The sequence below is a fragment of the Mustelus asterias genome, chromosome 12 (genome assembly GCF_964213995.1).
Source record: "Mustelus asterias chromosome 12, sMusAst1.hap1.1, whole genome shotgun sequence".
NCBI lineage: Eukaryota > Metazoa > Chordata > Chondrichthyes > Carcharhiniformes > Triakidae > Mustelus > Mustelus asterias.
Window position 1 is genome coordinate 108,714,508 of NC_135812.1, and position 23,295 is coordinate 108,737,802.

The 23,295-nt window shown below is 44.1% G+C and overlaps 1 protein-coding gene across 8 annotated transcripts in view; it reads left to right on the top strand.

The window, feature by feature from the left end:
• The first annotated feature begins 859 nt into the window (after positions 1 to 859).
• Positions 860 to 23,295, top strand: part of LOC144501818 (C-Jun-amino-terminal kinase-interacting protein 4-like) — a 274,627-nt gene continuing 252,191 nt past the window's right edge. For all 8 annotated transcript variants that reach the window (XM_078225869.1, XM_078225866.1, XM_078225865.1 and 5 more), the window contains exon 1: positions 860 to 1,387. In XM_078225869.1, the coding sequence (XP_078081995.1) occupies positions 1,091 to 1,387 (297 nt within the window). In that variant the 5' untranslated portion in view covers positions 860 to 1,090. The remainder of the gene's footprint in view (positions 1,388 to 23,295) is intronic.

Here is a 23,295-nt window from a genome sequence, read left to right on the forward strand (position 1 = left end):
TGCTGGGAAGAGCACAGATGATACAATAAGGGATACATTTTTTAAAGGGATGCAGGAGCAGAGGGAACTGGGCTTATATGTACATAGATATCATTGAGGATGGCAGGTCAGGTGGAGAGAGCAGTTACTAAAGCACATTGAATTCTGGGTTTTAGTAATAGGAATTAGGCAGGAATGAAGATGTTGATTGGAAGATGTCTATAATCACTATACCGAAGTGATCTTAAGGTCTGCTAGATCAAAAGGAGCAGTCCAGCCACTGGACCAGGAGGATTTGATTTATTGTCACATGTATTAGCATACAGTGAAAAGTATTGTTTCTTGCACGCTATACAGACAAAGCATACCATTCATAGGGAAGGAAACGAGAGTGCAGAATGGAGGTAGGTCAATCGAGGCATTCAAGAGGGCATTAAATGATTATTTCAATAGAAACAATGTACAGGGAAAAGGCAGGAGAATGAAACTAAGTCATGATGTTTGTTTGGAGAGCTGGTGCGCACATGATGGGCCGAATGGCCTCCTTCTGTACCGTAACAATTTTGTGATTCCTGCTTGTCCTTAAACTGTGGGTCCAGCTTTAAAGAAGGCAAATACCCAAGTCACACATTCTCTCTGGTCCTACAAGGAGGAGGGGGGCGGTGGAAGAGAATGTGCTAGGAGGAGGAGGAAGGAGTCAGCCAGCCAAGGCCAATCTCAGCACCTGACAGTCACCTGACTCCTGTCCCTGGCGGTGGAGGAAGCACGGGGGCGCGCAGTCCAGGCGGGGCAGGGGCCACGAGCGGGGCGCGCAGCCGACAGGAGCGCGCAGCACAGGCGGGGCGGGGCCTGCGTGCGGGGGCGCGGCCGGCGGGAGCGCGCAGCCCAGGCGGGGAGGGGCCTGCGTGCGGGGGCGCGCAGGGGGCGTGGCCGGCGCCAGTGGCCTCGAGCCGAGCGGCGGCGTCAACAGGGAGAGAGCTGAAGGCGGCCGAGGGAAGAAAGCACCTGAGGCTGAGGAGAAATAGAGATTATTATTCCTCAATACTTTCCTCCGGCGGGAATCACTGATCTGTTTCTATGCTTCACTCCCATCCAAAGCAGTAATTTAGAAATGGAGCTGGACGATGGGGTGGTTTACCAGGATGACTCCAACACTAATGTTATGTCGGAGCGGGTGTCAGGCCTGGCGGCCAGTATTTACCGGGAGTTCGAGCGGATGATCCGCAAGTACGATGAGGACGTGGTGAAGGACCTAATGCCGCTGGTGGTCGGGGTGCTGGAGAACCTGGACGCCGTGTTTGCCGAGAACCAGGAGCACGAGGTGGAGCTGGAGCTGCTGAAGGAGGACAACGAGCAGCTCATCACCCAGTACGAGCGGGAGAAAGCCCTGCGGAAGCACGCCGAGGAGGTGAGTGTGTGTCCCGGGCCGAGCCCGCACTGAGCCGCCGCCAGCGGCGGCACGGCTCCCGCTCAGACCTCTCAACCGAACCTCAGCCGGCTCCGGGCCGAGCCCAGCCCTCATTGGACAGTTACCTCCACTTATAGACCGCCACTCCCCGTCCTGCACGCTGATTGGTTGACTGACCTGTCACTCACAGCCCGCCAGCGCGTTAGGTTGCACTGGGTGACAAGCTAACGGGCCCCAGTTTTCAAAACAGTCCAACTTGTGTGTTTTCTTTCTTTAAAAAGAAGCGGGGGTTATTTACCCCGGGAGGCCGCTCCGACACTGACCTGTTTTGATCCTGTATTTGCCTTACAATATCTTCTGGCATGTGTTGGCGTAGTGTTTTCCTGCATGTCATCCTGCATGAATAAGCGCAACATGGGACGTGGGTTAAAAGCAAGATCTTCAAGTGTTGAACTCTTTCTTGTTCGGCCAAAACGAACAATAAAATCTACTTGGCCTTTTAGCTCCTCGTCTATGTTGTAGAACTTTCTCTCCCCGTCCCCTCTCCCCCCCCCAAAACTACGGCAAACATAGTTCACCAAGGCATTCGTTAAGAGCTTAAAATGGGACCTCCCTTTTTCCCTCTGTTAAGATGTTGAGTCTAATGGCCTCTTTAGTTTTATTCCAAAGGAAAGGTCTTGGGACTTCGTCCTAAGAATAATATCCTGTCTAAAACAGGATATTGAGAGCACAGGGAAACAAAATGAGCGAAGTAGTTATACTTGTTTTATAGGTATTGCATTTCATGAGATGTTTCAATGATCATGGAGTTATTCTTGAGGAGACTTGGCAGGATTTGGAAGTGCAGCATTTTTTTCCTAGGAAAATAATTATGTAACTAAACCATGTTGACAGTTTCTGTAGTTTTATAACAATATGCTTGCTGTGGTTTTCCTGGTATATTTGTGACTTAGGAGTTGTTTTAGAACATCAAATTCGGTATTGGTGTTCAGAATCTTCCAATGGTGATGTATGTGGTGTTGAGTAAACAGTATCATAGCAGACATGCACAAATACAGGTATGCTGAATGAAATTCCAGGTTGTAATATGACATCATCTGCATCTTTAGTATTTATTAAATGATCTTTTTGGATAGTATGTTATCAAATTGCATGTTGATTTGCCCTCTACTCTACTGACACTTGCTCTGCTTTAGAGCATCCTCCTTTGTTCCACACTTTTGCCTCTCATTTAAAATAATCATCTTCTATCACCCATCCAGAAGAATTTTTTCATTAATATATCATCACTCTGAAAACACAATACCAGTTTCCACATGCACAATGACATTGTCCAGCACTATTTCACCACCAGTTCTCTCAAATCTTTCACAGTCTCTAAATTGTTGGGCTGCTTGTAGAATCTAGTATCAGATGAGCTAAAATTTCCTCCAACTGAATATGAGGAAGAACAAAGCCATTGGGTGGGATTTTCCAGCCGTGCTCACCCCAAGACCAGAATATCTCACCTCAGGTTGATGGACCTTTGCATGGTTCACCCACAACCTGATTCAATTCCCGTGGCGGGCGAGACAGGAAAATTCCACAGATTGTCTTTGGTCTCCACCAGAAACTGCTCCCAGGCCACCATTTCCATTGCGTTCCCTGGTATAACTGTCTGGAGCTGGCCCAGGCTGTTTGCAACCTTGCTGTCATAATTAACCACAACTTGGAACTGCTTATCACATATTTGTATCACCTGTAAGACCAGCTATTTCCACTTCTGTAATATCGACCAACTCTGTGCAGGGCTTTTTTTACTTCTGGACTTGACTATTTCAATGCACTGCTGGCCCGTTTGGGAAGTTCTACCCTCTGCAAAACTGGAGGTCATCCAAAACTCTGCATGTGTTTTAAGTCGTACCAAGTCAGTTTGCCTAACCTCTCTGATGCCTGATATCCAAACAACAATGTAATATGTGGGTTGTGAAATAAATATGCACCCGGAGACTTGGGTGAAATCCCACGCTCTCCTTCAGATAATGCTGTGGTATCTTTTACATCCATCTGAGAGGGCAGGTGGTGCTTCAGTTTAATATAATCTCTGAAAGCGCTGACAGTTCAGTGCTCCTTAGGAGTATCGGCTTAGGTTTTGTGCGCTGGAGTGGGACTTGAAGACACAGCCTTCATTGGAGTGGATGCTACCCACTGAGACACAGCTGATTATGTATCTTGACATTGAGGGTTTGTAGGAAGTTTGGTGAGGTGGTTGGTCATTGTGGATGGGTCTAACTCTGTCACCTTTTCACTTGCAGCTGGAGTAGTGCTGCAACAACTTGTGGGTAACCTTTGAGGTCATTTGTTAAACTTCTACTGCTTTGGCGTTGTGCTTTCAACATGAGCTAAAGATCCAAATTAGACACCTTCATCTCTATATTTCTGCCTCTCCCTAGATAGATTTAAGCTCTGGCCCACTGGACTATGTTCCATGTGCTATTGCCAACCTTCAGTAATGTATAGGATGCGGCTTACCTGCTAATTTACTGCAGGTGATAATCAGATTATCAGAACCCGGCACTTTATCACCCAGAAAGGCTATTTGAACTACTGTTGTGATTTTTCATACAACACTTCAACATATGCAACACTTTTCATACATCATCTAATTCTGATGTGCAGGTTTAATTGTTGATCTTTGCATTACTTGTCTTAGAGCGGGTACAACGAGGGTTTGCTAGATTGATACCAGGGATGAGAAGGCTGTCGTATGAGGAGAGACTGATTTAGAATGGGACCTACGCTCACTGGAGTTGAGAAGAATGAGAACTGATGTAACTGAAACAGACTTTTCTTAAAGGATTTCACTGAGTAGATACTGAGGGTCTTTTTCCTTTGTTTGGAGATTCTGGAACTTTGGAGTACCTAAGCCAGTGGTTCCCCACCTTTCATGTGTCACGGCACACCTCTATGCTATAACAAAATTTTCAGGCGCAAAGTTATTTTCTCTGAACTTCCCTCTAGCAAATTACCTTTTGGAGCGATTTTCAGCCCATGTTCGCCATCGGAGAGAATGACTATGTGGGTGGGAAATCCGGAGAGAATGGGGAAACGCAGGTTTCCATGTTTTACTGTGCATGTGTAGATGCCAAAAATCTGATTTTCACTACAATATTGCTGAGCATGGTTAGCTTCAGTTCCAGCTATCACACAACCTGGGCCATTGACTTGGAAAAATGTAAACAATACAATATAAATGTAACTGTGTAACGGGTACCTTGATTTCCTCATAAACACAGTTCACAGATGTTCCCAGTTTATCCGAGGTTTAATATTTTGAAATGGTGATAAAAATGAATGTCGACTGATTCTCTGCACAGATGCTGTCTGATTATCTTGAGTTATTCCAGTATTTTTTCTTCTTATGTTCGATTTCCAGCATCTGCAGTATTTTGCTTTTAATATTTGGAGCACTATTACCTCAGGTAGAAAAATGAGGAATAAGAGAAAAATGGGAACATGAGCAGAAAGTGGAAGTGCAGGACAGAAGTCTCAGCATAATGCTAATCTCATATTTAAGCATCAGCTAAACATAACTATAGATACAAGTTATTGGCATAGTTTCAGTGCTGTGATTTTTCAGAACAGCTTATGCTAGTTTTTACATCTCACTGTCTCTCTCGCTGAGCAGAAACTGATAGCCAAGTTCCGAACACATGAGGATGGCCTCAACCGGGATCTTGGGTTCTGTCACACTATCTGTAACTCCCATGACTTGTCCGGGCTTGCAAAATCTCACGAACTGTCCTGGCTGGAGACAATACACATCTCTTTAACCTGTGTTTAACCCTGTCTCCACTCGCATTGTCTGTACCTTTAAGATTTGATTACCTGTAAAGACTCGCATTCCAACCATTATCTTGTAAATTGAGTTTGTGTTTTCTTAAAAAATATCTAAACCCAGAAGTGGTCGCGCAGGGAGGTCTGGGAGAGAGAGATTTTTTTTAAAAAAAAGTTACTCACCTCAGTGAATCGGCCTCATTGCGTCTTGGAAGTGCAGCAGAGAGGGAGAGATTCGCGAGAGGAGTGCTGCGGGTAAGCGCTGTTATTTTCTAACTTACCTTTTCGCGGGTTTTTTCTTAAAAAATATCTAAACCCGGAAGTGGTCGCGCAGGGAGGTCTGGGAGAGAGAGATTTTTTTTTTCCCCCAATAAATTGGAACAGAGAGGAATCCCGATACTCTACACTTGTAGAGTATCCCACCCTCCCTCCTCCTCTAACCTAAAAAAAAAAGACCCAGTGAGAGCAGGGCTTTGGAGAAAACAGGAGGAGGAAAGGTAAGTTTAAAATTTTCATTCACTTTTTTTTTTCCCTGTGTGTTGAAAGGGGCAATTATGAGTGTGAGGCCAGTTTGTTGTTCCCAATGTAGGATGTGGGAGGTCCTGGAGGCTCCTAGCCTCCCGGACGACCATATCTGTGCTGGGTGTGTTGAGCTGCGGTTCCTAAGGGACCATGTTAGGGAACTGGAATTGCAGCTCGAGGACCTTCGCCGGGTTAGGGATAGTGAGGAGGTCATTGACAGGAGCTATCGGCAGGTGGTCACACCGGGACCACGGGAGGAGGGTAACTGGGTAACAGTGAGGAAGGAGAAAGCTCGGTTGATGGTGAGCACCCCGGTGGATGTGCCCCTTAATAATAAGTACTCCTGTCTGAGTACTACTGGGGTGGACAGCCCACCTGGGGGAAGCAGCGGTGGCAGTGTCTCTGGAGCTGAGCCTGGCCCAGTAGTGCAAAAGGGTAAGGAAAGGAGGGTAGTGCTAATTGGGGACTCTACGGTGAGGGGGTCAGATAGGCGTTTTTGCGGACACAGACGGGACTCTCGGATGGTGGTTTGCCTCCCTGGTGCAGGGGTCCGGGATGTCTCTGGTCGAGTCCCAGAAATCCTGATGGGGGAGGGAGAGGAGCCGAAGGTCGTGATGCATATAGGTACTGCTGACATAGGTAGGAAGAGGGAAGGGGTCATGAAAAGAGAATATAGGGAGTTAGGTAGACAGCTGAGAAAGAGGAATGCAAAGGTAGTAATCTCGGGATTGCTGCCTGTGCCGCGGGAGAGTGAGAACATGAATCGGTGGAGAATGAATGCGTGGCTGAGGGACTGGAGCAAGGGACAAGGATTTGGGTACTTGGATCATTGGGACCTCTTTAGGGGCAGGTGTGACCTGTTTAAAAAAGACGGGTGGCACTTGAATCCCAGGGGGACCAATATCCTGGCGGGAAGGTTGGCTAAGGCTACTGGAGAGACTTTAAACTAGAAAGGTTGGGGGGAGGGAATCGAAATGAGGGGACTGAGAGCGAGGAGGTTAGCTCGCAAATAGATAAGGAATGTAAACAGGGTAAGAGGGAGGTTAGACGAGTGATGGAGAAGGGAAGTGCTCAGGCTGAAGGTCTGAGATGTGTCTATTTTAATGCCAGGAGTGTAGTGAATAAAGTGGATGAGCTTAGAGCGTGGATTGCTGCTTCGAATTGTGATGTGGTGGCCATTACGGAGACTTGGATGTCTCAGGGACAGGACTGGGTGCTTCAGGTGCCGGGTTTTAGATGTTTCAGGAAGGACAGGGAGGGAGGCAAGAGAGGGGGGGGAGTGGCACTGTTGATCAGGGATAGTGTCACGGCTGTAGAGAAGGTGGACGCCGTGGAGGGATTGACTACGGAGTCTCTGTGGGTGGAGGTTAGGAACAGGAAGGGGTCGGTAACGTTGCTGGGTGTTTTCTATAGGCCGCCCAATAGTAACAGAGATGTTGAGGAGCAGATGGGGAAACAGATCCTGGAGAGATGTAGGAATAACAGAGTTGTCGTGATGGGAGATTTTAATTTCCCAAACATAGATTGGAATATCCCTAGGGCTAGGGGTTTGGATGGAGAGGAGTTTGTTAGGTGTGTCCAGGAGAGTTTCCTGACACAGTATGTGGATAAGCCTACTAGAGGAGAGGCTGTACTTGATCTGGTGCTGGCTAATGAGCCTGGACAGGTGGAGGATCTCTCGGTGGGTGAGCATCTTGGGGATAGCGATCATAATTCTATCTCCTTCACGATAGCATTGGAAAGAGATAGGATCAGGCAGGCTAGGAAAGTGTTTCTCTGGAGTAAAGGGAAATACAGTGTCATCAGGGAGGAAATTAGACGGGTAAATTGGAAGGAGGCATTCTTGGGGAAAAGTACCGAAGGAAAGTGGAGGATTTTCAAGGAATGTTTGTCTGGAGCTCTGCATGACAACGTTCCGATGAGACAGGGGGGTGTTGGTAGGGTACGGGAACCGTGGTGCACGAAGGTTGTGATGAACCTGGTGAATAAGAAAAGAGAGGCGTACAGAAGGTTCAGAGAGCTAGGAGGTGTCAAGGATTTAGAGGAGTATACGGGATGTAGGAAGGAGCTTAAGAAGGAAATTAGGAGAGCGAGAAGGGGTCATGAGAAGGCCTTGGCGGGTAAGATTAAGGAGAATCCCAAGGCTTTCTACAAATATGTCAAGAGTAAAAGGATGAGATGTGAAGGCATAGGACCCTTAAAAGGTGAAGGGGGAAAAGTTTGTGCGGAACTGTTAGAAATGGCGGAGCTGCTTAATGAATACTTTACCTCGGTATTCACGGTGGAAAGGGATCTGGGTGGTTGTACTGCTGGTTTGCGGTGGACAGAAAGGATCGAGCATGTGGACATAAAGAAAGAGGATGTGTTGGAACTATTGAATGGCATCAAGGTTGGTAAGTCGCCGGGACCGGATGGGATGTACCCCAGGTTACTGTGGGAGGTGAGGGAGGAGATTGCGGAGCCTTTGGCGATGATCTTTGCATCGTCGATGGAGACGGGAGAGGTTCCGGAGGATTGGAGGATTGCAGATGTGGTCCCTATATTCAAGAAAGGGAACAGGGACAGCCCGGGAAATTACCGACCGGTGAGTCTAACCTCAGTGGTTGGTAAGTTGATGGAGAGGATCCTGAGAGACAGGATTTATGATCATCTAGAGAAGTTTAGTATGATCAAAAGTAGTCAGCACGGCTTTGTCAAGGGCAGGTCGTGCCTTACGAGCCTGGTTGAGTTCTTTGAAAATGTGACCAAACACATTGACGAAGGAAGAGCGGTGGATGTGGTCTATATGGACTTCAGCAAGGCGTTCGATAAGGTCCCCCATGCAAGACTTCTTGAGAAAGTGAGAGGGCATGGGATCCAAGGGGCTGTTGCCTTGTGGATCCAGAACTGGCTTGCCTGCAGAAGGCAGAGAGTGGCTGTGGAGGGGTCTTTCTCTGCATGGAGGTCAGTGACCAGTGGAGTGCCCCAGGGATCTGTTCTGGGACCCTTGCTGTTTGTCATTTTCATAAATGACCTGGATGAGGAAGTGGAGGGATGGGTTGGTAAGTTTGCTGACGACACCAAGGTAGGTGGTGTTGTGGATAGTTTGGAGGGATGTCAGAAGTTGCAGCGAGACATAGATAGAATGCAAGACTGGGCGGAGAAGTGGCAGATGGACTTCAACCCGGATAAGTGTGTGGTGATCCATTTTGGCAGATCCAATGGGATGAAGCAGCAGTATAATATGAAGGGTACCATTCTTAGCAGTGTAGAGGATCAGAAGGACCTTGGGGTCCGGGTCCATAGGACTCTTAAATCGGCCTCGCAGGTGGAGGATGCGGTCAAGAAGGCGTACGGCGTACTGGCCTTCATTAATCGAGGGATTGAGTTTAGGAGTCGGGAGATAATGCTGCAGCTTTATAGGACCCTGGTTAGACCCCACTTGGAGTACTGCGCGCAGTTCTGGTCACCTCATTACAGGAAAGATGTTGAAGCCATTGAAAGGGTGCAGAGGAGATTTACAAGGATGTTGCCTGGATTGGGGGGCATGCCTTATGAGGATAGGTTGAGGGAGCTTGGTCTCTTCTCCCTGGAGAGACGAAGGATGAGAGGTGACCTGATAGAGGTTTACAAGATGTTGAGAGGTCTGGATAGGGTAGACTCTCAGAGGCTATTTCCAAGGGCTGAAATGGTTGCTACGAGAGGACACAGGTTTAAGGTGCTGGGGGGTAGGTACAGAGGAGATGTCAGGGGTAAGTTTTTCACTCAGAGGGTGGTGGGTGAGTGGAATCGGCTGACGTCGGTGGTGGTGGAGGCAAACTCGTTGGGGTCTTTTAAGAGACTTCTGGATGAGTACATGGGATTTAATGGGATTGAGGGCTATAGATAGGCCTAGAGGTGGGGATGTGATCGGCGCAACTTGTGGGCCGAAGGGCCTGTTTGTGCTGTGGCTTTCTATGTTCTATGTTCTATATGCCCTGTTTGTGAACACAACTCCTCACTCACCTGAAGAAGGAGTGATACTCTGAAAGCTTGTGCTACCAAATAAACCTGTTGGACTTTAACCTGGTGTTGTGAGACTTCTTACTGTGCTTACAACACCAACACCAGCATCTCCACATCATCTCTCGCTTCTCCCAGGGATTTTGCACCCATTTTGAGTTTGTTTTTTTGTGAGGGCACATGAGGCATTTGTTTTCAGCTCCAAGTCCTGTTGGTTATGCACATGGGCCTGACCAACGTAAAAAAAAAAGCTAAACCGCGCGTGTGTGTCTTTCCCAGCCAGCACATATGCGGGAGGCCTGATGTTCGTCAGATATTGGAGATGCTGACCATAGAGCTGAAAACAAAGGTTAGTTTTAGCTTAGTGCTTGGCATGTTGGTTGCGAACCACTGATTTAAGCTGTAGGTGAACTGACCCATGGCCCTACAACACACCTTTTTGCAAAATAAGAAGAGAAAATGCTCAGCAGGTCAAGCAGCATCTTCCCATTTTACCCACATCATCTTTGTTTCAACAGTTGGTTCAGATTCTTTAGGTATCCTGGCCATGCCTTCAGCTGGATGAGTGCCACACTCTGGAATTTCTTTTCCAAACCACCCAACTCTGCCACCCTTCCTTCTTTAAAGCTCTCCTTAAAATCTAACTTTTTGAAGATTTTCCAGTTACCACCTCTAATCATAGAATAATATCTCCTTTGTCTGATTATGCATTTTTTAAAGTGCCTTTGGATGTTATTCTATGTTTTAGATTGGATAAATGCATATTATTTTCCTCTGCTTATTAATGTAAAAGGGAATCGATTTGAATAGATTAGATTCAGAGTACATTGGGATGTTAATTAATTCATATCCCAATCTTCTGAATAGGACGGAGACTTTTGGTTAACTCAAAGACTCGAAGGTTAACATGCAGGTACAGCAAACAATTAGGAAAGTAAATGTATATGAGCCTTTATTGCAAGGGACTTGGAGGATAAGTAAAAAATCTTGTTGCAGTTTATATAAATCTTTGGTGGGACCACACCTGGAATACTATGAACTGTTTTGGTGGTTTTGTTGAGGCTGCTTCTCCTGGTTACAGAGTCTGGAATTTGAGGTACCAGTCTTGGGATAATGGGTTAGCCATTTAGGACCAAGATGAGGAGAAATTTCTTCATTTAGTGGATTGTAAGTCTTTGGAATTCTCTACCCCAGAGAGTTGCAGATGCCCAGATGATGAATAAATTCAAGGCTAAGATCATGAATCAAGGAATCTAGAGAGAGGGTGAAAAGAGGAGTTGGTACAGGTGTAGAAGTTCAATCGTGATTTTACTGAGTGGCAGAATAATGGGCCTTAGTTTACTCCTCCTGCTTTATTTATATACTTACATAGGGTAACTGGAACCAATTTTAAACATGTAATGTGCAAACGTCATTCTCAGTAACTTGTTAAATCAGCACAATGATTGGTTGATAGTTATATCATTGAAAGTGCAAGTTTGTGATTAGATTTCATTTATCTGATGTTCAGCGTTAAAGTAAAATGCAGTTTACATATAGTGGAATAAATATGCAATTGGTACAACTGAAGGATATCAAGTTATTGGTGATGGAAACCCTTGCCCAAAAATAACAGTACATTTTCCCCCTCTTAAATGTCTGCTTCCATTAAAACAGAATTTCTCTGCCTTCTAACATGTGCACTCTAGAGGATAGATTGCTGTATATTTCTCCTCTTTCTTAGGCAGTCTGACCTAGTTAATGTTTAAGTCAAGAGACTGGCTCTTTAGACAACAAGCTCAGTTTCACATTGATCGACAATTGTCTTAATTTTTATCTACAGTGCTGATTACAACTTGATTTTAATTCCTCTTGTAGACATGTAAAATATAAAGTAGTTAACTCTTTTGTTAAATTTAAATTTATGTTGGAATTTTGTGTAATTGAAAGACACTACTAATACAATGCATTGTATTTGGGTTAAATTCAGTGACAGAAACATTGTGTTAATGTGCTGCGCCTTTTAAGGCAGGAGTGCAGTTCTTAATGAAGTCTCTGGAAGATCATTACAAATCTGAGCCATGGGTTCATACTGACATTGCATGGTTTATATTGTAACTTACAATATAAAATCACCTAGTGAATGTAATTTTGTTACTGACTGAAGAAAGTATTCAATAACATAGTTATTTGGTGTGAAGTCATAACCTACTTTTTGCTTTCAAATCATTACAATTTTTCTGCAGCTAGTTTAGTAATTTCATAAATTGCAGCATACTGCATTCTGAATAGATTTGAGAAAATAACATATCCATAATCAACTTCAAGCAGTATTTGAAAGCACATCTTAAATCATTTCTTTATGTGGAAAGTGTGTTGGGCTATCCACAGGAAAATATGCCTTTGATAATTTTAGTTTTCACTCTGCCTTCAAGCAAAAAAAGACAACCATCTATTGTGCCTTAGTCTTAATACCTTGTCACGTGTTCAAGGAAATCAAATGTTTTCATTCGTCACAGAATTCTAACCTATAATGTGACTGGCAAATAGTTTTCACTAGGCTATAATTTTGATGTCTGATAAATTATACAGTATGGTATTAAATGCTTCTGTCATTTCCTGTGTATTTAAATCTACCTATTTTCAACTTATTTTGTTTAACAGCTTTAAGTTTCTGAAACATATTTTAAAATAATCGGTTTCTGAGTTGGCAGTTCCTTTGCCATTTGTCCCATGTAGATTTGCCGACCCATCTTGGTAGATGCCAGAAAGCAACAATATGGTTAATATTCTTTAAAGGGATGTATGTTACTGACAAGGCCAGCATTTGTTGTCCATCCTTAATTGTCCTTGAGAAAGTGGTGGTGAGCTGCCTTCATGAACTGCTGTAGTCCATGTGTTTTAGGTACACCCACAGTGCTATTAGGGAGGGAGTTCCAGGATTTTGATCCAGTGACAGTGAAGGAATGGCAATGTGGTTTGAATTTGGGATGGTGTATAGTTTGGAGAGGAACTTCCAGGTAGTAGATGGTACACACAGTTGCCACTGTGCGTGAGTGGTGAAGGGAGTGAATGTTGAAGGTGGTGGGTGGGGTGCCAATCAAATAGGCTGCTTCGTCCTGGATGGTGGGGCCTCTTGACCATTTTTGGAGCTGCACTCATCCAGACAAGTGGAGAGTTTCCCATCACACTCCTGACTTGTGCCTGTAGGTAGATGGTAGAAAGGTTTGGGGAGTCCTGACCTCTGACCTGCTCTGGTAGCCAAGTTAGTTATATGGCTGGTCCAGTTTCATTTCTGGTCAATGGTAACCCCCAGGATGTTGATAGTGGGAGATTCAATGATAGCACTGAATGTTGGGGAAGAGATGGTTAGATTATCTCTTGTTGGAAATAGCCATCGCCAGGCACTTAAGTGGCAAGTAACATTCATGCCACACATCAACCCGAGCCTGAATGTTTTCTAAGTCTTGCTGCAAATGGACATGGACAGCTTCAGTCTCTGAGGAGCTTTGAATGGTGCTGAACATTGCACAATCATCAGCGAACATCCCCGCTTCTGACCTGTGTTAATCAGCACTCATCAAAAAAGTACAAATCATTTTGAAAATATTTAACCAAGACTTGAAGGTATAAAATTGCAACTTGGTTTATGTTTGTACTCACTCTGGACCTAGATAGTGAATTGTGAAACTAAGACATTTGCACATTGCAGTATATCCCCTTATTTTTCCTTCTAAATTTGAATCTTTAAGTAAGATGCATTCTTGTTTGTGATTTATCACTGTGGTGCATCATTCTTTCAGTACTATTCATATGCTAGTGTTTGTAAAGACCACTGAATAAGATCAAATGTGTGGTCCAGTCCTGGATGCCATACTGAAAAGATGTGAAGGCATTGGAGAGAGTGCAGAAACGATTTGAAAGGATGATTCCAGGATGAGTAAATTGGAACTACGTCCTTGGAACAGAGAAGATTGAGAGGAGATTTGATAGAAGTATTCAAAACCTTGAAGGACCTGGTCAGAGTGGAGAGAAAAACTATTCCCACTCATGAAAGGATTGAGAACGAGAGGGCACAGAATTTAAGTAACTGGCAAAAGAAGCAAAACCACCATGAGGACAACCTTTTGTGAGTGCATGAGTGTGGTGGAGGCAGGTTCAATGAAGGTATTTAAAAGGGAATTGGATTGTTACCTGAAAAGGAAAAATGCGCAGTGTTATGGGGGAAAAGGCAGGAGAATGGAACTAGATGAATTACTCTCATTCAGAGAGCCAGTGCAGACACGATGGGTTGAATGGTTTGTAATGTAATAATTCTGTGATTCTGCCAATTTGTATTAGAATAAAAAAATGAGGATTTAGTAGTTTGAACCACAACAATCTTTTGTGTTTTGAATGTTATGTCATTTACTTTCTTCTTTTGAGGATATTTTTTGTGCTGGATCTGGTTGCATGAGTAGCAACGGCCCTCAAGTACAATGTCCATGACATCATTCTTCAAAATGAGTTTTAGCCATTGAGTATCTTTGGGCTGTTTTGACTTTTTTTTGGTGCAAAGAAATCAGAGTTGATCTGAATTCTGACCTTGCCTGAAGTTCATATGCAGATTTTCCAGCAAGTCAGTGACTCTCGTAACTTCTCCAGCGCCACATCCCACAGTGTGCTCCAACTTTGTGAATCCCTGATTGCAATTGTTCCATCATTGGCAGTTATGTATTTGGTTTCCAAGGCCCTAAATTCCTTAAAACTTACTTCCTTGTCCAAACTTTTGGGTACCTGTCCTAATAACTGCCTATGCGGCTCGGTGGCAGATTTTGTTTGTTAATGTTCCTGGGAAACTGTTTGAGATGTCTTTCATTAAAGGTGCTGTATAAATGCAGATAGCTGTTGTTGACTTGATTTGATTTATTATTGTCACATGTATTAACATACAGTGAAAAGTATTGTTTCTTGCGCTATACAGACAAAGCATACCATTCATAGAGAAGGAAAGGAGAGTGCAGAATGTAGTGTTACAGTCAAAGCTAAGGTGCAGAGAAAGATCAACTTAATGCAAGGTAGGTCCATTCAAAAGTTTGATGGCAGCAGGGAAGAAGCTGTTCTTGAATCGGTTGGTACATGACCTCAGATTTACAAGGATGTTGCCTGGATAGAGTGGCATGCCTTATGAGGATAGGCTGAGGGAGCTCGGTCTTTTCTCCTTGGAGAGACGAAGGATGAGAGGAGACCTAATAGAGGTGTATAAGATGTTGAGAGGCATAGGTCGGGTGGACTCTCAGAGGCTTTTTCCCAGGGTGGAAATGTCTGCTACGAGAGGACACAGGTTTAAGGTGCTGGGGGGTAGGTACAGGGGAGGTGTTAGGGGTAAGTTTTTCACACAGAGGGTGGTGGGCGAGTGGAATTGGCTGCCGTCAGTGGTGGTGGAGGCAAACTCAATAGGGTCTTTTAAGAGACTCCTGGATGTGTACACGGAGCTTAATAGGATGGAGGGTTATAGGTAGGTCTAGAAGGTAGGGATGTGTTCGGCAGAACTTGTGGGCCGAAGGGCCTGTTTGTGCTGTAGTTTTTCTATGTTCTAGATATCTGAAAAAAATCCTCATCCTTGGCTTCAAATCTGTTTCCAACCTTGTTTTTACCATTCATTTGCAACTCTTTGGTACCTGGCATCACTTCAACGATTGTGGTTCTAACCATCTTCTCATCCACAGAGGGCTGTGGAGGCCAGGTCATTGAGTGTCTTTAAGACAGAGATAGATAGGTTCTTGATCAATCAGGGGATCAGGGGTCCTCTCAGATCCTTATACCTCTAACCTCACAGGATGATCTCGGCTTCTTTCTGCTGGAGGAGAAAGGGCAGAGTATGAGGGTTTAGACAGTTGATTTTATTTTATCAGTTAGCTGGGTGGTAAATTATTGATATTTACCCAAGTATCTGAAAGACAGAAGTAACCTTTGTGTCCGGCTGTCAAATTAAAAATATTCCCTTTAACTAAATTAGCTGTTAATCTGTTTAATGGTCAGCTTTAGTTCAGTTGTAGATAGCAATTTTGCCTCTTACTCAGAAGGTATGGATCAAAGTCTTCCTCCAAAAGGCTTGTGCACAAAATGCTGGCTGGTGTTACCATGCAGCACTGAGATAATATTTCAAATGAGACATTGAATATCTGCCCTCACAATTGAAGAAGAGTAGGTACCCCCCCCCCCGCCCCAAAATCCTTGTAACCTCACACATTTACCATGGCTAATCCATCTAACCCATACATTAGATGGACACTAAGGTGCAGTTTAGAATGGGCAGTTCACCTAACCTGCATATCTTTGGACTGTGGAAGGAAACCGGAGCACCTGGAGGAAACCCACGCAGACACTGGAAGGTCATGCAAAATCCACACAGTCACCCAAGGCCGGATTTGAACCCTGGTCCCTGGCTCTGTGAGGCTGCAGTGCTAACTGCTGTGTCGCGGTGCCGCCCACACTACTACTAATGTTTGGCTAACTGGCTTGTAATTCCCTCTCCCTCCTTTTTTAAATTGCGTGGTTACATTTGCCACCCTCCAATCTGCCAGGACTGTTCCAAAATCTACGAAACTTTGAAAGATAACGTTTCCACTATTTCCATGGCCATGTCCTTTACGACCCTGGGATGTAGATTATCAGGTCCTGGAGATTTATTGGTTTTCAATCCCAATAATTTCTCCAACCCTATTTTTCTAGTGATACTAATTTCCTTCAATTCCTCCTTATCACACACTATATCCTTGATTTTTTAGCATTTCTGGGAAGTTATTTGTGTCTTCATCTGTGAACAGTTATTTTTTGCTGGAATCCTGTCAGATTCCAGAATGAACATTACTTCAGTTGTTTGTTGTTTCTTCTGACTCCAGGAGTTCCGGTGCTTCACCCAGTTCTTCCGAACTTGATTTGGGCAGTGGATTTTCAAAAACTATTTGGCTGATGTTAGGTAGCTGATTCTACAGACTTGTATTTCCAACTGGGTTAGTGGGGAGTAATGGACTGCTGGAATTCTGGCTGCTTTTGTTTCCTGTTCTCGACGTCAAAGTTTTTAATTGTTTAGAAATAGAATCAGAATTCTCATTTGTGTTCCTTGATTGAAAAAATCTTAATTTACACCATTAGGAGATTGGCGATCAGTCAGAAAACATTAAACAAAATCCAATGTATGACAGAGATATTTCTGTGATATAGTTAAGCCATGGCGTGGCACGGTGGTTAGCACTGCTGCCTCATATCGCCAGGGACCTGGGTCCAATTCCTGGCTTGGGTAACTGTCTGTGTGGAGACTGCATGTTCTCCCCGTGTCTGCGTAGGTTTCCTCCAGGAGCTCCAGTTTCCTCCCACAATCTGAAAGATGTGCTGGTTAGGTGCATTGGCCATGCTAAATTCTCCCTCGGTACCTGAACAGGCGCCGGAGTGAGTGACTGAGGGATTTTCATAGTAACTTCTTGGCAGTGTTTTCCAATTTTTCAATTCTCTCCCCATTTAGAAAATAGTTTATGCCTCTATTCTTCCTATCAATGTGCATCACCCCACACTAATAACTAAACATTAACATTGTAGTTTTATTACTATTGCAGTTTTCTTGTATGTATAGGATGAAATTAAATAGAGCTTTTTCTTCTTCTCCTTAAGCAGTCCTTCAGATTTGAGGATGATTTGCTTCCGCACTAAAAATGAATCCTCAGGTGACTGAGGAGTTCAATGTGTGACCTCCAGAGGGGCGGGTGGATGCAGTGTCCGGGCTGCCTTTTGCTGTCAAAGTTTTCCTTCAGCTTGCTCTTGGTGATGAAACTCGGTGTTCAGCTCCTTCCCAGATACTTTTCTTCCACTTTGAGTGATCTCAGGCCAGCGATTCCCAGTTGTCGATGGGAATGTTGCTCTTTTTCAAGGGGGTTTTGAGGGTGTCTGTGAAGCATCTTCTTTGCCTTCCTGGGGCTTGTTTGCCATGTCAAAGCTCTGAGTAGATTGCTTATTTCAGGAGATTTGTGTCAGGCATGCGGACAATGTGGCCTGTCCAGCAAAGATTATTGAACGTGGTCAACGCTGGGTATGTTGGCCTGATGTGGAGATGCTGGTGTTGGACTGGGGTAAGCACAGTAAGGAGTCTCACAACACCAGGTTAAAGTTCAACAGGTTTATTTGGTAGCACAAGCTCCTCCTTCAGGTGAGTGAGGACTTGTGTTGTGTTCACAAACAAGGCATATATAGACATAAACTCAATTTACAAGATAATGGTTGGAATGCGAGTCTTTACAGGTAATCAAGTCTTAAAGTTACAGACAATGTGAGTGGAGAGAGAGTTAAGCACAGGTTAAAGATGTGTGTATAGTCTCCAGCTAGGACAGTTAGTGAGATTTTGCAAGCCCAGGCAAGTCGTGGGGTTACAGATGGTGTGACATGAACCCAAGATCCCAGTTGAGGCCGTCCTCGTGTGCGGAACTTGGCTATCAGTTTCTGCTCAGCGATTCTGCGTTGTCGTGTGTCATGAAGGCTGCTTTGGAGAATGCTTGCCTGAAGATCAGAGGCCGAATGCCCGTGACTGCTGAAGTGTTCCCCGACAGGAAGAGAACACTCTTGCCTGGTGATTGTTGAGCGGTGTTCATTCATCCGCCATCGTAGCGTCTGCATGGTCTCCCAATGTACCATGCCTCGGGACATCCTCTCCTGTGACGTATCAGGTAGACAACGTTGGCTGAGTTGCAAGAGTATGTACCGTGTACCTGGTTGTGCGGTTGTTTAAGGTAAGAAGTGGGGGTGTGGGGGATGGCCTTGGCGAGATGTTCGTCTTCATCGATGACATGTTCAAGGTTGTTGGCCTGAGCAGGACCACTGACATTGGTGCACCAATGGATATGCAATATTGCAGAGGCAGCTCTGGTGGTATTTCTCCAGAGTTTTGAGGTGCCTGCTGTACATAGTCTACGTCTCTGAGCTATATAGGAGGATGGGTATCACTACTGCTCTGTAGACCATGAGCTTGGTGATAGGCCTGAGGTCCTGGTCTTCAAACACTCCATTCCTCACATGACTGAAGACAGTGTTGAACCTCGTTGTTGATGTCTGTCCTTGTTAACAGTAGGCTTCCAAGGTATGGAAAGTGGTTCACCTTGTCAAAGGCCACGTTGTAGATTTTGATAACCAGGGGGCCGGCTGGTAGAGGACCTTTGTCTTACGGATGTTGAGTGTAAGATCAATGCTCTCAAATGGAAGTGTTGATGATGGCTTGGAGCTCAGCGCAAGGCTCGTTTGCATATTGTAGTTCTATGGCAGAGGATGGGATGACCTTGGATCTGGCCTGCATGTGGCAGAGGTGGAACAAATTCCCATTTGTCTGTAATTTTGCTCCATTCCAGTGGGGAGCTTGCTGAGGGTGAGATGGAGCATTGCAGAAAGGAAGATCGAGAAGAGTGTTGGTGCAATAACATAGCCTCGCATGACCCCAGTCTGAAATGAATTTAGTCTGTGGTGGATTCGTTGGTCAGGATCACAGCTTGCATCTCATTGTAGAGCAGGTGGAGAATTGTGCCAAACTTTTGGGGGCAGCCATAACAGAGAGGACACTCCATAATCCCTCACAGTTGACAGTGTTGAAGGCCTTTGTGAGGCCAAAGAAGTGCTATGTACAAGGGCTGTTGCTGATCTGCATTTCCTTGGTGTCGGCCACAGAGAAGACCATCGCAAGAGTCCTCCTTAACTGCCGCCTTCCTGTGGCTGAAGAACTCCCCCCAGAGTCCATATGGATTCTGTCCACTAAGGGGCACAATGGACATCATCTTCACTGTCCAGCAACAAGAGAAATACAGAGTACCGACAAAGAATCAACATTGTAAAACATTTTTAACAAAATACACCCTGGTGTTAAAAGTCATGTACTTTAATTTCAGAATTAATATCACTCCTGTGTTCTGATTATACATCTGCAACTTTCCAATATCTTAAAATCATAAACGCCATAGCCAGAACGAGAAAAATATATTTCTTTTTCCTTATTTTAAGATGCTCGGTCAACCCTTTTTTTGGTCATCTGTCCTAATATTTCCATAGGCAGCACAATAAAATTTTGCTTGAAAACGCCCCTGTGAAGTGTCTTGGGATGTTTTATTCTGTAAAAGCCACTTTAAAATAGAAGTTGTGGTTGAGGTAGGTAATAGCAATGAAATCTGAGGGAATTAAATCTTTCTTTTAAGCTATTGGGACATTCAGAAGAGAAGATGCAACATTGGGTTAGAATGTGAAATGAATGCCAGATTGATAGATTGAATTAATTTGATGACAATTAACATTTAATCAGTTTAGATGTAAATTATTAATACCATTGAGTTTGTTAAATATGAATTTTTCTCTCCCCTTCTGTGGCTTTCAGATTGCAGAATATCTTTCAAGATCATTATAAACTAGGATTTGGATGATAGGAAATCACCATTTATGGCCTGAACGAAAACACATCACCAAATTGAAAAGGCTGCAAGGCATAATTTTAAACTGTTTCTTAATTTTCTCTCACTCAGTTGTTCTCTTACCCTCTTATATTTTGATGGGCTAACAGTTTATTGTGGTAGAAGTTAGCGCTTGCAGCCTATTGCTAAACCATTGCTTTTTGCAACGTTGGTATCCGGAAATGACCAGGTGACTGTTTCTAAATTCCTTTTCAATATGCAGAGATTCCTGGCCTCTGCTCACTCTCTTTATTCAGTATATAGCAAAAATTTAAGTGGAGAAATGTATTTGAACTTGGTTCAGTGATGGCACTCTTGCTTCAGAATCAGGTCATGTTTTCAAGCCCCACACCAGAACTTGGCACACAATCTAGACTGGCACTTACAAGTGTAGTACCAAGGGAATGCTGTAATTTCTGAGGCATTATCTTTCGGTTGACACAATAAATAAACTGCAGCCTCATCTGCATGTTCCAATGGATATAAAAGATCCCAAAGCATTGTTTTAAGAGTGCAATATATTGAAAACACACAATCTGGTCATTTTTACTTTTTTGAAAAAGCAGGCAGCTGAGACTTGGCTGGAAAAAAAATCATAGAATCATACAGCGCAGAAGAGGCCCGTCTACTGATCGAATCTGCACCAACATGTGAGAAACACCTGACCTCCCATCTAATACCGTCTGGCAGCACTTGGCCCAGAGCCCTGAATGTTGTGATGTGACAAGTGCTCACCCAGGTACTTCTTAAAGGATGTGAGGCAACCCGCTTCTACCACCCTTCCAGGCAGCGCATTTCCCCTCATGACTGACCATTTAACTAAGGGGAACAACTGCTCCTTATCCACTCTGCCCGTGTCCTTCATAATCTTGAACACCTCGCCCCTGTCTCCTCTTCTCCAATGAAAACAACCCAAGCCTATCCAATCTCTCGTCATGACTTAAATGTTCCATCCCAGGCTGCATCCTGGTGAACCTCCTCTGCACCCCCTCCAGTGCAATCACATCCTCTCTATAATGTGGCGACCAGAACTGCACACAGTACTCTAGCCATGGCCTGATCGAAGTTCTGTACAACTTCAACATGACCTCTCTGCTTTTGTAATCTACATCCCGATTGATAAAGGCGAGTGTCCCATATGCCTTTTTCACCACCCTACTAACATGCCCTTTCGCTTTCAGAGATCTGTGGACAAACATGCCAAGGTCCCTTTGTTCCACTGAACTTGGTGGGCCTCATATATTGAGAATGCCAAACAATTGCCAGTATAATCCTTTAGTTATAATTTTTCTTTCTTATTTCTAAAAGCCTGTTGTATATCATCATTTCATTGTCACTTGCTAGTGATCAGTTTTTGCTGAGCCATCACATCACAGTTTGCTTACTGAGGTGCAGGATGTTCCCATATTGTGCTGCTACATGCGCCTGATATCCAATTTTAGTATTGCAAATTACTGCAAGTGTTGATTAATGATTACAGTTGACTTTTGTATTAGTTTTCTTTCTTTTGAAAAGTTTTTAGTACATGGATTTTCTTTCCCCATTCTATTCTGTTCTCTCTTTCTCTCCCCCCCACTGTGGATAGAAGTAAAAAAGCGGCATGGTTTCTAAACCAAGTGAAGTGAATCATTGCAGACGTTGCCTGCCTTACAGGTCGAGAATATAGTTTCTTCTTTGCTTCGGACACCATAGAGACAGTGTTGCGAGTCAGTGTCAAGTTTTCAATTTCAACATGTCGACTTAATATTCATCAGACAACTTTGCATTAGTATCATCTTCATGAGCTAGAGAAGGCAGCATGAATTGAAGAAAATACAATTATTTTAATTTTAGTGACATGGTGGGATTGGACAGGAAGTATGATTCATTGTTCTCTCTCCTGCTCTGGGGAATCACCTGACTTTAATTTGGTGTTTGCATCAACAAACAACTTGCTGTGTGAAGTATTGGTGTGAACTCTGTTGCATTCAGTGATAGTAGCTTGGATAAACTATTCCACCTGAACAGTATTAGTTCAGGGGTTGGAAACTGTGTTTACATTTCAATTTAAAAGCAAAATATTGTGAATGCTGGAATTCTGAAATAAAAACTGAAAATGCTGGATAAACTCAGCAGGCCTGACAGCATCTGTGAAGAGAAAGTCATTTAGACTCAAAACATTAACTCTGTTTCTCACCCTGACCTGCACTGCTTCCTATCTCCAGTACATGGATTTCAAAATGTTCATCCTTGACTGTACATCATTCAGAGTATTTTCCTATCCTCTGCCCATCTATTCCTACCCAGTCAACCTCTCTGCAGCTGTGTGACTGCCTTTTATCATTGGTGGCAGAATCAAAAGTCGTCATGTTCCAGCACTATGGAATTCCTTACCCCACGTCTCATCTCCCTATACTTCTTGATAATCTGCCTCTTTGGGGTCATGAGATTAGGGCTCTGCAGCGATTCAAGAAGGCAGCTCACCATCACCTCCTCAAGGGCAACTAGGGATGGGCAATAAATGCTGGCCAGCCAGCCAAGTCCATATCCCACAAATGAATTAAAACAAAAGTAGAAAGCAAGGATGATGTGATTGGGAGTGGGGGCATTGGGGTAGAAGAAGGGACAGATTACTGGGAAATTGAGTGATGTTTGGGAATGGTGCAGAGAAATTCTTCCAGAGGTGTAGGGATGATTAAAATTGTGGATAAGTGTGGGTGTACCCGTACCAGATGGTCTATAGTGATTCAAGAAGATAACTTACCATCTTCTTAAGAACAGTTAGGGATGGGACAACAAATGCTGAGTTGCCATCAATGCTTATATCCCATGAAAGAATAAAAAACAATAATGAAACAATATTTTCCACTGCTGAAGGAATTAAGAATAAGGGAGTAAGCTAAGTTTACATTGCATACATGTACATGGAGGAGTGAGATGCAGAATGGCTGAGTACAGGCTTGCAGCAGCCCACTGTGCTCTTTAACCTGTCTTAATGCTGTCTCCACTCACATTGTTTGTATCTTAAAGACTTGATTAGTTGTAAGTATTATTCTGTAAGTTGAGTTTCTGTCTTTATATGCCCTGTTTGTGAACAGAATTCCCACTCCCCTGAAGAAGGAGCTTAAGGCTCTGAAAGCTTGTGGCTTTTGCTACCAAATAAACCTGTTGGACTTT